The sequence below is a fragment of the Orussus abietinus genome, unplaced genomic scaffold, assembly GCF_000612105.2.
Source record: "Orussus abietinus isolate OABI.00-Male unplaced genomic scaffold, Oabi_2.0 scaffold145, whole genome shotgun sequence".
Taxonomy (NCBI): Eukaryota; Metazoa; Arthropoda; class Insecta; order Hymenoptera; family Orussidae; genus Orussus; species Orussus abietinus.
The window spans coordinates 46,958-61,862 of NW_019394300.1; the positions used below are offsets into that span (position 1 = coordinate 46,958).

At 44.2% G+C, this 14,905-nt stretch overlaps 1 protein-coding gene across 1 annotated transcript in view; it reads left to right on the forward strand.

The window, feature by feature from the left end:
- Positions 1-6,961: 6,961 nt before the first annotated feature.
- LOC105694333 (protein kinase C, brain isozyme) overlaps positions 6,962-14,905 on the forward strand; it is a 62,328-nt gene continuing 54,384 nt past the window's right edge. Inside the window, exon 1 of the mRNA XM_012414870.1 lies at positions 6,962-7,310. Within this exon, the coding sequence (XP_012270293.1) occupies positions 7,117-7,310 (194 nt within the window). The 5' untranslated portion in view covers positions 6,962-7,116. The remainder of the gene's footprint in view (positions 7,311-14,905) is intronic.

The following is a 14,905-nucleotide window of genomic DNA, read 5'->3' on the forward strand; positions in this document are numbered from 1 at the left end:
TCGAAGCCACATCATTTCACGCCATTGTTTTCAACATCATAAAGTACGACAACGATGTATTGAAAATCTGAAAAGTGAAATTAATTAACAGACGTTGTTCTTCCAATGATTGATTATACTTTAATGAAAACACCGCTGTACGAAATAGCTGTTCGCTCTTCAGATACACTTATTCGCTGTCCATCTCTGTTTTCAGTGGTAGCGTTGTTATTGCGAATTTTTACCCACCGTGGTGATCTGGTTCAGAGTGATGGGAAAGAAGCCGTAGGCTGTGAGGTAATATGGCTTTTGAGAACGAATCATCATGATCATCAGAAACCTCTTCGCTCTCCTGTCGCATCCGTACCATTGTGATCCGTAGACACCATCGCTGATCATCTTTGCCTGCAACGGAATACATTAGCCGTATTGTTTTATCTCTTTTACGGAGGGGTAAAAGCACGGATAATCAGCTAGTTATATAGCACAAAGCTTTTATATCGTCGTGAAGTAGTCATTCGTACGCAATCGTAGAGTAACCAATAGTTAATACCATGACGATTAAAGTTAAATCTACGACGATGGTTTAATTGAGAAGCAACGTCCCGCAAAGTAAATGTATTATCTAAAACTTTATTTGATAATGCATTACCATACGTGGAAGAAAAACAAAATCACCATGTCTTTAGTACATAATTGTATCGCGGTTATACGTGTTATAAATAACGGTGACTGACACTCGTCTGGGCGATTCATTCGCAATAGTTTGGAAACTTACCTTATCAGTGAGCATGCTAGCAAATCCACAATAAGTGACTATCGCCGAAAAGAGTATCAGAAAATGAGCTAAGTTCTTCACCGTCTCCATGTATTCACCAAATGTCAGCATCTACGAAACGAGAGATTTAGCGATCTTCAGTGGACTACTGGTAGATACATCTTTCTCTTTACCATTTCCATTTGGTACAGACAGAAACACAGGTTAGCAGCGGTCATTAGCGTCGTCAACAATATTATCGGGCTGAATATGTTCTCAATGGCATGGCAGAGACTGAAAGATACGATAAAAAGGATTAATAAGATAAACGTTGCTCATTAATTGTTCTTTCATTGGAACCGTATGCGTTTTTAACGTTATTGTATGAATTCCCCGAGTCTTTGTTAGCACGAATATGACAATTTCTGGCAAATTGCAGATATCCGTTGAATGCTCCTCAAATATATATAGCTTCTGTTATTAACATATCTAATGTAAATTTTTTTAATCGAAGAAAGTGCAGAAGGTGCACAGGAGAGGATCTCGTTACCTGAAGAGTTCCGAGTGACGCTTAGCAATGCTTATTAATTCTTGAACATCGATATTCTCATTCCCGGGAAAATTGCCATCGGTACAAAATCCATGCTCGATGTCATACCGCAGATTCTTATGGATACAGGAAAAACATCGTCATTAATTAAATTACAGATTCAAGTGAAAGAGAGATCCGAAATACTAACTTCAAAATGGATCGCAACATGAGTGGTGACTTGTGCGAATACAGAATCGCAGGAAGACCAGAATAAGCCTATGGAAAGTACCACGAGGTGTTCAAGCGAAACACATAACGAGTAAGAGAGGGCATTACTCCGTGGAAAAGGGTAAACTAGGGGAAAAACTGTCAGACTGTAGTTAAAGGAATTATATTCATTCTTCGTAATAAACACTTGGCCCAATATGTATCTGAAACGTGATGGTTCCGTATAATACAAATGTATTAAAGATTAATGTCGCTAGACCAAAATTAGGAATTTTTATGATCCGACCAGCGGAATGGTAAAAACAAATGGCAAGATATATTTTGGCTTCGGAGAGATGAAAAGAAAATTATAAAATTGACGCAGGACAATTTTGTAAGATGAATCCAAAAGTTTCCGATCTCATTTGAAAAGAGTAAACGTCATCGAAAAAAAGGATGACTTGGGTGCTTTGCGAGGAATTAAATAGCTTCGGAGCAGACCACCTCCGTCTTACCCTAACAAATGGCGTTTTCTAGAAACATGACGAGGCGATGGGAAGTGATCGATAACTGTTCTGCATGCTGTTTGGCAGGTAATATCCTTACATATGCGCATGAATGACGTAGAATGGAAACGCGCCCATGATCACCAGGAGATACAAGTTGCGATGGCCGGTCACGATTCTTATCATCCTCGAGACTTCTGCCTCGTTTCTTCTTCTCTCGACAAACGTGTCCCACAAGTCACCGAGTTTGTTAAGCAGATACGTGATGTCTCGAGACTTCTCTAGAAGCCTTAGGCCCTGAAAAAAACGAAAATTTGTGAAACGTACGTACGCGGAAAATACCAATAACTAACTAAATCCAGAAAGGAAGTAGGCGTCACCAAGTCCTAAGTTTTTCAAACGATTGTGTCAATGATATCGATCGAGTATCAACCGGCATTACCAATCGCTTTTATTAACCAATAATTTCGGTCAAGATGCAAACCTTGAAAGTACACAAAGCTGCGGATATCGCAATTGGCATCAGATTAAGAGACAGGACGATGTCTTCCTCCCACACAAGCAGGACGGTGCGAAACGTAAATGCTACCATCAGCGATACCAGCACTAGACCGGCAGATGTGAAAACTGTTTCAAGTGCTCCAGGTCTTTTCGGTTTTCCCGTAAAAACGCAGTCCATGAAGAACAGTCCCATACAACGCAGCAATGCTACGTTCCCACCCATGAGGTCTTTGAAGCTTGCAATCGTCTCCTTGTGTTTGCTCATCTCTGGTTTTCGATTTAGACGGATTTAGACCGGTTCCTCTGGAGCCTTGTAAGCTCTAAAATCTCCTTAATCGATTTATATGCTTCAATACTCTAGAATTAAACGGACGAGATGACGAACTCTTCTGGTCTCGACTTAGGGTCTAGATGCCTGTCTAGAACCTCACCGTGTAGAGGTATCATCTTCTTCGTTCTCTGCTGATTACTCCCTGGCGGCCCCTTGGTGTCTCCTCAAAGCGGCTTAATAGGCATGCGATCTATCGATCGACGCGTCTAAGCGCAAGCAGCTTGCATTTCAACTTTTATATAATAGCTTCTGAAACCGAGGACGTAATTGCTAGGTACTGCTTGGGGACAAGAGGTCGTGCGATACGGACTCTTTCTCGTTTAAAGGTAGGCTCTGGCAAGTAAAGACGGTTTCTTTCACAAAATGGCCCCAGTCCTGGGTAGGATCTGCTGTAACGTGGCCACGTACATTGCCGACTCAATGGGAAGCGACCAAGTGGCAGCAGGGACGTCAAGAAGTCGAAGCGTTTCGATGATGATCCGAAGTAATAACTTCTTTCGGACAGGCATTCCGTATCTCTTTTTATTGTTCCTTCGCTATACTTGAAGAGCAATGAAAAATAGTACAGAGTGAGTTAAGTTATTAACCCTTTCGCGCCGAGCGCCGCATATATGCGGCATCCACGCCACGACCTGTGGGTACGAGCGCCGCATGGATGCGGCATTCGCGCGGCACATTTTCGGCGCGAGTTTCTGTCCTGTGACGGTACTTTGGCGGACGGGACTACCGTAGCGAAAAGGTTAATGTTGTTTCGCTATTTTTCATTCATTAATTCGTAGAAATTAAAGCAGCTGCAGTGCAATGTCGGTCAAAAATAATGAAAACGCAAGCAGAATTAATTAATCGCGGAGGAGGACATTTCCGGGAACATTATTCATTGAAATGACTACGAGGCCTGAAATTAGGATGTAAACATGACAACGTAAGCATTCCAATATTATTAGAGTTTAGTTGTCGATACAAATACGAACGTTGGTAACGTTGTCCGTCATTTCATGTTATCACTCAAGTACTCGATATGGCGTTATCGTCTGCTGGCGATTATTTCAGACGGTACGCCGCTTACAAGACCTCCTCTTTACCGACGGCGTGTAAGTTCTCCAACGCCTTTTACCTTCCTAGCATTCAAGTCCTAGTACGGAAACTTGCTTGTGAAATTGTAATTCCACGCGAATTCAGTGGAGGGCATCACTCGATACTTTCTATCCGATCTTATCCTGTCCGGGGTTCCAAGATCTACACGCTTCAATACCGAAAGGAAACTTTTGGCCGCCACAGCCGTCACGGTCTGTCCAGATATTGTATGTATAAAACTGAAAAAAAAAAAAAAAAACATTTTCTACCGGTGAATGCAAAGCGTGTCTCGTGCTTGCAACTTTCTCCTTTACGGACGTGCTCGAAACCAGGGTTGGGTAATTCCGCGTTTTTCGAGGTTTTTGACGTATATTACGTAAATCAAGTAATTTACCGTAGAAAATCGTAGAAAACCAGTAAATTACGTTAACAACATGAAGGATACGTCGATGCACGATATACGGCATCCACTGGTTATAAACGTCTTTTGGCACATATGTTAACAAGAAAATATTTTGAAGAATAATACATTAATCTGACGCTTGTGTTCCAAATTCTTTTGTTGAATGTTCAATTTCTACCTGCGTTTATTATTACCTATTCAGAAATAGAAGGGCGTAATATACTTTGCGCTGGCGTAGAAAATTAGTGACATATTATACGTTGTAATATACACATAGAAAATCACATATTTTACATGACGTATTATACGTACCCAACCCTGTCCGAAATGAAGGAACGAAGTAGAAGTCGCGACGAACTGCTGACCACGAAGTAGTATATGGAGATATAACACCGTGTATCGAAATCGCCCCCACTTTAGGGGTCCAAGATCTTCAGATTTTTTCCAATCTAGAGCCGAGAGCGTCTTCTCGATGAAATTTTACATTCCAAAAATATCGTCCGCTAGTCTTTATCGCGTTAAAAACATCACATTCTGTATCTATTTTTATAATATTTGTATAATACTAGCTCCACGTGGTTTCATAATATTTTTCTTATAGATATGCAAAACGTTTCGTTTCATTTTAACATAGGTATTTTTTAAATACTATCTGCCGGATACATTGTAAACGTTTAAAAAATGTTTAAAATAAAAATCATACGTTTTGTTCCCATAATGAAAGAGCGGAACGGAAATATTGAAAAAATTTGTCGTGCTTTTGATACTAAATAAAGTGTTCGATAACAATCATAAAGTAAACAATGTATTTATACTATATGTTTATAAATTATTAAAACTAAATATGTCATTAAGATGTTTAAGAAATATTTTAGATATATGTTGAAATGAAATCTACGAGACATCTTAAAACGTCCGTCGCTTGAGATATTTAGCAAAGATTACAAAAGAATAGTTAAAAATTATTCCGTGCTCCTAGGGCTGCTTCGTGGTCCTGACGTTGTAAGATGCGAACGCTTTCCCGACATCCGCGACGACACCGTGTTCTCGGGGAAGGCATTGGCGTCTCCCGGTGAACGTGCAGAATTCGATTCGACCTCCCACCCCGGGACTCTCGGGGACTCGCGGGCGAGCAAGCGCAACCCACGGAGGACCACGCACGGTCTCCGCTATTAAAAATAGCGCGCCGGTATTATTGACCCGCACGTCACAACTCTCGCTGAGGTCCTTCCGGTCGACCGACTCCTGGAGGTTCCGGCCCCACGTCCCGCTCGCGGACCGCCGGGTCGATGCTCGCTCCCCGGAAACGCCGCCAAGTCCTCCCGGAGTCCGGACCGGCCAATTCGATTCCCGAAGAAGAGGAAAGGAAAATCGCCGACACGGACCCCGCGAACCCGACCGTCCTCTCGCGGAAAGAAAACGGAGGGGGAATTATTTCGCACGGGCAGGCAAATATTTGATTGAGCCGGTTTCGCAGCGCAACGTGGGGACGATCTGTCTTACGGCAAGAGACAAAGAGAGAGAGAGAGAGAGAGAAAATAGCCGCTCTTTTCAAGAATCCGAGGAAGTTCTCGGATGTCCAGACTCCGCGTCCTCCGTCCTCGTCGTAAATGCATCGAATTTCCTTTCCTTTTCCTCCGGAATCAATTAGGCCGAGACCAACACCCGGCAAAAGGGAATTAGCCGGTGTTTAACGAAGAGCGACATCCCGGGGAGAAGGAGAGAGAGAGAGAGAGGAACCGGGTCAACGGGGAAAGAAAGGGATTCGTCCCGGAATCGATGAGCAGCTCGCGTGGGACTCTCGTCAAATGAACTGGACTGGAAAGGTGTCTCATCCGATTACCGAGCGGCTCCCCCAGGAGCGCATCGCAAGTGCCGGAGGAACAAGGACCCGGGAGACCATGAAAAGGATCTGCCTTTACTATTTTCAGCGCACCTGTGCCCCGGTTCCCGCCTCAAAAGAGGGAATGAATTTCAGACCACCGCGTCCTTTCTCGGCTGCATACATTATGGACCCGTTCTTTTCACCGGGAAACCAAACTCGCTGCTTACCGGCAAAAGGCGAAGTGCCATCGCGAATTAACCGACTTTTCATAACGACCGAAACGGAAACGAGTGCGTCGTCTCCCTTGAAGAAAAATATTCCATCTTTGCCCTATGAGCATTAACATTAATTAAGAGAAAACGTTGCCGACGTTCTTCCGGAAAGCAGAAGGCATCCGATTCCTAGCCTGACCTAATCTAACGTAGCCCGAGAACGGATTTCACGCCACATGCGCCTGACTTCCATGCACCCCGCTCAGGAGGCGTCGTTCATACATTTTTCAATGTTGGACCGAGAACATTTCTGCGCGTTCCGCGTGGCATTTGCAGGGACGCACGGCAGCTGTCAAGCCCAGCTGACCGGGAAGACTCGTCCCACGTGTCGGCCGTGGGGAGCGAAGCCCGGCGGTGGCGGCGGCGGTGGCGGCGGCGGTGGCGGCGACGGCGGTAGAGGTAAGCAAAGGCGAGCAGGGCCGCGCGGTCGTCGCTCGGCCGCAGCCGAATGTCGATACTCCGCGTGCGCGGCACGGCCCGCGCAGGGGTGCTGCGCGCGCAGGCGGTGGGAACGAGCGCGGTGGTGGGGGCGGAGCTGGCGGCGCCGGGCGGTCAGACGGTGCACGTCCGAGTACGGTGGCGGACGCAACGGCGTGGTAAGTACCGAGTTCTCGCGAGCGGATCTCTCGCGCGGGATCGCGAGCCGACCTCGGGCCTTGACGGCCACGCGGCACCCTCGGGAGCCCAACCCTCGGCCGACCTCCGCCCCCGCGGGGCCGCATCGCACCCATGGCGGACGAGGACGGCAACGCGTGCGAGGACTCCCTCGGCCCGGGGGACTCCACCACCGCCTTCGCCAAGAAGCTGCGCGGCCGCAAGGGCGCCCTCAAGAAGAAGAACGTCTACATGGTCAAGGACCACAGCTTCATGCCCCGCTTCTTCAAGCAGCCCACCTTCTGCAGCCACTGCAAGGACTTCATTTGGTGAGTGCTACCCTTTGATCGTCGCCCCCCGTTTTTTCGCCGGTTGCTTCTCTTCGTCGAGTACCCCCCCGTAAAGAACTCGTCGGACCCCCGTAGAAGCCCGGACGAACGTTTGATTCTCGATAGTTGGTTGGCTCACCGGTGGCGGCGCTGGGAACATCCCGCCATCTCTATCTTATGGCCCTGTAAGACGGGTTACGTACGCTTTTTATGTTATTCGCGGTTCCTATAGGGTTTCTATAGGTGAGATTTTGGATAACGCGCGTAACCTCGTTGTTGGTTTGTCGGTCGATTGAATGAACATCGGATACCGCTCTTCGCGATCTTCCGATTCTATGGAGTTCTGGGAATTCTTTGTTTTGAGGCCGGCTCCGCTTGGAAATGTTTTTGCTTGATTACCTTTGACGTAACACCTCACTTGTGTCGCGAGTCGAGCGCGGATTCAGCGATCGGCCAGCCAGCCTCGAAGCGATGGGGTTGTTTTATGGAGTACGTTCGCCTTTGCGATCACTCGATACGAGGAGGTATTCACTCGGGAAATCGTGGATTTTAATGCTCGAAATCACGGGGAAATGTGCTGGAAATCGCAAGCAGAAATCACTAGAAATTGTTGAAAATCATCGAAATACTCAGTTTGAAGATCGAACGTCCCTCGTTACCGAATGGCATTGTTGTTTATTGTCCAAAAGCAATCGATTCTCAAAGAAGGAAATTGTTTCCACTGATTTCCAAGTGAGTAGCCTCACGACTCGATATTTAGCTATTCCCTTTGACCGATATTTGTGCCTTACGAAACGAGGTGTTCAATTTATTCGGTACGTATACTCGTAGTTTCGCATTTTATTCCAATGCACGAGTTCCCCGAGGGTGAAGGGGTTAACGTATCCGTGACGTGTTTTATCTCATAAATCGTACTTTGATGCAGTACACTTTTTTGGAATACTCGAAGAAATTTAAAAAAATTTTAAATACTCCGAAGGTTGAAAATATTTTTCGAAATATTGTACGATATTTTTTTGAAATTCTCGACGGGCATCCAAGAATCTATCGGGGATGATTCGTACGTGGATAATTATTAAGCAGGAACCTAATAAGTGTGTACATTCGAGTGGAGCGGAAAAATTTCTTCCTAGGAGGAATACGAGTAATTTGCAACGCGGAAAGTGAATTACGAGCGCGAGCCATTAGGAATGCAAACGAAGCTTTAAAGAATCTTCAGACGCGAATTAATGACATTCCGATATCATTTTGACCGTAAGTACAGTCGAGTTAGACGAAAGTTGTAAGCATTCTTTTCTGAATAATTTTGGTTAAACAATTTTTATAAACGACATAATCTGAAGTGATGATCCGCTTTGCTACTGATCGCGAAATAAATCATTTTCATTAACTGAATGAAACAATAATGCCATTCTTTTACTTTCAGTTGGTATCGGAATAATTAATATACTGTAATATATATACATACATGAATGTTCAATTACTAACATGCTAGTTTAAAAATTGCTGGGAGGAATTTAGATTATTTAGAGTAAAATTTACTGGAATACAGTATAAAATGACACAATTCCTTGTGATTTTGGTTTATCGGAAACTTCATTCAAAAATGTAATTTAAATGTGCGAACGTTATTGCGTATTTAGTCCAAAGATACAAGTTGCAAAATATAATCTAGAAAGAGGAAATTTGAAAATGCAAAGCGCGACGAATTGACGCAATAAAAACCCTGTTTAGCATACGCGGAAGAGTGGTGGTGTAAATGAATCCAACGTTGCGAGGAACTATCGACGCGTGAATCGGATCGAAGCACTCACTCGAAAACGATTATAAGGCTAATTAACGCGCGATAGTTCTTAGCGTCGGAGCCATCTCGAAATTGATTTCGGATAACCTCAAAATACCGTCGAGGCATCCGGGACGCGTTCCGAACAGTCGGAAGGGATTTACTTCGATCCCGGGGGATTCCGCAGTCCCGGCTCGGCGGAAACTACTCTGCGAACCTCGTTCCATGGAAGTTTCCTCCGAGAGACAAAGTCGGACGGAATAATTCCGGATTAAAGTTGACGAATCGCGTTACAGATGGGCGGGAGCACCACCGACTCGGGATTCCGCGTTCTCCGCGGAACCGGGGCTAAGATGATTCGAATCGGTCCATTAAAATCGCAATTAACCGATCTCTGGTTCTAGTCGACTAATCTACGTTATTTAGAATGCCGATTTTTTTACCGCGTCATGGTCACATGAAAGGGTCATTCTGTATACATGAAACGTCATTATATTTCTTGTATGGCAGATAGTTTGGAGATAGATTTTATAAATATTTTAACGTCGTATATGCATAGAATGTCTCCTTATGTGCGGAGCCGATTTTGCTGTGAAATATTTGTTCTATACAGAATTCTTGATGCCGCGTCAGTCCCACGGGACCGAACGGAAAGTTCACTGTCAGTCCCCAGGGACTGACGCCGCGCTTAACGCGTTAAATGAGGTGTTCGGTCCGATTCGTTAAAATATGAAGAAAATCGTAATTTAACGACAGATCGCCGACTTTTCATTTATCTGTTTTTAATCGTGATTTTGATCAACTCCGTATTGAACATACAAACCTAATTATACCCTCGGTATTTCTGTCAAGTGGGAAGGAAAGTGACAGCGAATCGAGGGGCTATTTTCTCTCCCCCTCTCTCTTGGAGCTGGATAGGCGATTTGCCAAATTGCCTTCTATTGCTCGTTGCAATCGGTTCGTGTAAAAAGAAAAAGAGAGTAGGCAACCCCTTATGATCGGATCGGCATGTCCTACGTCGAATTTTCGTGCACGGTACCGGTTCACCCTAAGGCACAACGATATTCATAGGTATGGAAATTCTTACCGTGGGTGGATTAATTATTGACGATTTTTATTCAACCTTTGTCTAGCAAAATTGCCGATGTAAGGTTACGTCTATCAAACGGACAGAAACGTGTCCCCCTTTGTTTCTCTTGCGCTCACCTGCGGAAAATGATTTCTAGGGGTTAGGTTTGGCCGCTATCGTGTACGCAGGTCTGGACCCTAGAGAACATTTATCCCGTGCATCGTTTAAAAGTTTTATTTCGCGTGTTGACTTTTCACGTAAAACTCAACGTTAGACCTTTTTAATAGGAGCGATGGGCGTTCATAGTCCGAGTCGGGCACCGATTGGTCTCGTTACGTGACACACAACGCGACGGTGATAACATCGCGCACACTTCGGTCTCTACACGTGATACATCAATTGAGGGCAAATACAGCGATGTCGTTTTAAATGCCAATCCGACACCGTGCACTTAACGCCGCCATCCGAGTGCATCTAATTTCTCTTGCTTAGACGTTAACGCGTTTTGTGCCGCGATTCTCTTTCGGTCATTTCACTCTTTGATCGAATTTTTCATGAAAATTTAAGAATTTCTGCAAAATGTGTCGAGGTGAGCAGCTAGCAACACTTTTTCAAGTGTTTTCATTTCTCGGGAGAGGTTATCGTTTAACAGCTACTAAAGGCAACTAACCTCTATTTTATACATTTATTTACAATTCATTATTTTAAGTGTACTAACCTTTAAGTAACAATCTTGGCGGTGTCCTTACCAATATGCTGTTAAATTTAATACGAAATCATTTTTTTTTAACTTACGGTACAGAGTTGAAGCAATTATGTGACAATGCCCTACTCTGCATTTAATGTTAAATCGAATGTGAGCACGTTCGCAGGGTGCAGTTAACGCGTATACTCATTTGAGGTTAAGTCGAGCACTAATTAGGATATTCTCGGCGCTCGTTACGGCGCGAATGTGTATCACATTTGATAACATCGCACATCGTTGTTAACATGTAACGCATTAACGGGCGTCATATACGGGGATGTCGTTTTAAATGCCCAGCTGTTAACGCTCGTTTATGCCGCGCATTAACTGAAATGGATGACTCGTGCATACGGGTCTGGAAACTACAATGGGGGGAGAGATCAATTTTCGTAGAGGATTTTCCCACCCGAGTTGTCAAGGTACCCCGTTCAAAATGACTTCGGTATTTCGTTCGCTTTTCGAATACAAACGTGTACTAAACCGCAACGACACTTGAAACGAAAATCGGACAAATATACCCTATATTTCGAAGGACGCTAATTCTGCGCGAGTAGTACCCAAAATCTTGAGCAAAATGGCAGGATGAGTAAAGAAATCGGCAGAAATGTTAATAGATGTACCGTAGCACAGTTTTCTCAAGCAAATACGATGGCGTACGTGTACACGATCGACGTTCAGAACGGATAAATATTTTCGGCCAGTATTATGACAATCAATCTTTTTTACCGACGTCGATCAAATTCCTCGACGCGTTTTACTTCACCTTAAACGGTACACTGTTATAAATATTCATTAAATTTATACACTTTTAGTACATAAGGTTGTAATGGAACTATAAATGTAATGTCCTAAAAGTCAATTAGTATATATTATATTTATTACGAATTTCTAAACAGACTTGTAATACGATGATATATCACATTATAATTTTGTGAAATTACGTGGAAAAATGAATACACTTATGTCGTAAATTTATACCACATTTTACAAATTTCTTAGAAATATTTTATAAAATTAGTATACCATGTCTGAATTTTCCAAGAAAAAAGTATTATAAAAGTGTAATGTTTTTTTTGAACGGTACATTCGAGAAGTATATTACGTCGAGTAGCGGATACAAGTGGTTGCATACCGTGTTGTAATAAATTGCAAGTTTACGCATCTCCCCGGAATGTCCAGGGCTAGTTTGTCAATGTCGGTGGTAAACGGACCGTCGAAAACGGTGAGCCGGTCGAGGAGGAGGCTGACGTCTTCCGCAACGACGGAGATTACGTTGAATAAACTCGGCTGTTATAAAGTATCTGTGGCGGCAGAGACGGCATTCGTGTCCGACAGCGTTCGGCCGTCGGTAAGCGATTCAACCTTGACAGACCCGAACTCTCCGAATTAAGACGGCCGCCATTTCTAGCCTGCTATCGGATCTGCCGCCATTTTATGACCTCTTTTACGAGTGATCGTCGTCGAGAGGATCGCCATTGCTAAGAGAAAAGGCAGCGGATCAAATAATACGGATTTACTTTCGAGTTCGGAACACCGAGGAGCGTCCTTACAGTAAATAGCGCATTAAGATGAGGCGAAAGTGGGGTCCAAGCGGTCTCGTTTATGAAACTTTCAACCGAATCGTGTTAAACCTTACGGTGTAAATACAGGGGCTATAAGAAATGTCCTGACGTCCTTGAAATTTCAATTTTAAGATAATTTCTTTGTAGTTATTTTTAACATTTGTTTTATAAGATATATCAATATTTCGCAGGTCTCGAGACCTACCCTTGACCTTTTTATTTATGTGGTAAAATCGAAAACAAATTGGAACACCCAATTCGAAGAATACTTTCACGAACGATTGACCCCTCGGATGACACTTTCACATCCCCTTAAGAACTGTCACCGGCAACCGAAACACGCACAGGCCGGATCGTTTGAGCCATTGGGTCTCTCGTCAATCGGTGACGAGCAAAATCGGTCTTGGTTTGCACTTTTTGCATCAGCGTGGGAACGATCCTCGCCTAAGCAAGGCCAAGACCGATCTCGCTCGTCGCTATTGTCGAATCGTTGTCCCGGAATCGGGAATCCGTTGCCGGGCCCGACGCAATTCGACTTTCGGAGAGCGATGCCCTCGATCCTTCTTAACGCTTTGACTGCGGACACATTTCGTCAATGTCTATACCAGTTTCCTCGTATTCCGATTCTCCTCCGAAATATCCTATTCTTGGGAGAGGCCGAGCGAGTTAAACGGTTCCCATGATTTGAAATTTCGGACGCGAAATTCTCTGCCCCGCTGAATGCTTAACCGGGAATAATCACCGCTTGAAAAATGCAAACGCGCGGTTCGAGGTAATAAACGGAGCTTCGGGTGCTCGACCCTCCCCGCCGGTTTATTCCGGCGTTTCGGCTGATGTCGACTTTCTCCTCGGCTTGTGTTTCGAGTAGCTCGCCAACCACGGGGTTCGTTGGCATTTTCTTCACTTCTCAACGAATATACCCTGTTAGGAATGTGTAGAAAATTCATACGTCTTTAGTACACAAGGCTGAGGTAACATGATAAATTTCATGTCTCAGAAGTGAATTGCTACACATTTACGATGAACTTCGAAATTAATTTGTAATTTTGCAACATCGTATTAGAATGTTGTGAAATTTTGTAGAACAATGAGTACACTTGTGTATTCAATTTTTAACATATGGTGTAAATGTTGTTTGGAAGGGTTACAAAATTAGTATGTAACAAAACTTCCGACAAAAATTGTATAATGTTTGAATCATTTTTTGGCAGGGTACGTGTACAGGGCGAGTCGTAGATTTTTATAAACACGGGTGTAAATAACACGGACCATGTTTGAAAGTAAATGCGACGTGGAACGTTGTTTCGTGTACTTTGATCTCGATAAACGAACGCGGTATCGAAGAATCGCAAGTCCCAAAGACGTCGACAAGGAGGAAAGAAGCCAACAAACGCGGGAAACACCCGGAAGCCATGACGCGACCCAACAACGCGAACCGAGGAAACCTACGATCTTCCCGAATAAATACGTTATTTAGACGTGAAACGCGATTCGACAGCTTTTCTTGCACAACAATCCGGGAACGCTTGTCTTCCGGAGAATGGGAATACACGGTTAAGAGAGAAGATACGGATCGACGCCCTTCGAACGGTCCTTTTCACGCAACATACCCTACACTCTTCGAGGATATTACTCTTTAAGGAAAATAATGCGTTTCTACCTTTTTCTCATTTTTCAATGCATGCACGGAACTAAATAATTGCACTTACGGTGGTGATTGTAAAAGGGACCATCGAATGCGCGATACCGCGAATTAAATCAACGGGGCAAAAATGATATGCAAATGCCCACCCTTGCATGCGCATAATTAATCGTGAAATTGACATTTTTGGGTGTTCGACGTAACCTCTCTCTGCCGCGATCCGTTGCAGAGACGGCGGTTCCCCGCATGCGGTCCGATAACCGACTTATCCGACTTATCGATGCGTCGCCCGAGTAACTTGTCCGTAAAGTAAAAGCGAAATCGGGGAATGAGAGAATCGCGGATGACTCGCGGTTAACGTCAGGTGTAACGCTTAAGTGACATTGTCCGAAGTCGTCGTAACCGTTTGAGCACTTTTTTTTTCCGCCACCGGGGAATCCTTTAATTGGCACAAAAAATCCCATTCCCGCGGAATGATTAATTAAACGTCTGACGTAATAAAACACGCTCTCGAAGGAAACGGGAGCGGACGTCGAACGTCAGAAACACGCGATCGTACTTTGCCATTTGGTTTAATTAAAATGCTGGCGGTATCGAAAATTGGAGGACGCCCGAAGGGAGCGACGCGAGAACAAATCGAAGTTGCCGTTTGACGAATCCCCTGAGAAATTTCTACTTGTATCAAACGAGGACGTTTCTTATCAATTTGCGTCGCTACGGTGATATAGCTTAAAGTAACGACTCGCGATTTCGCTCGCCACCGTTTCAATTTCGATTTCTCTAGCGGGAAGATA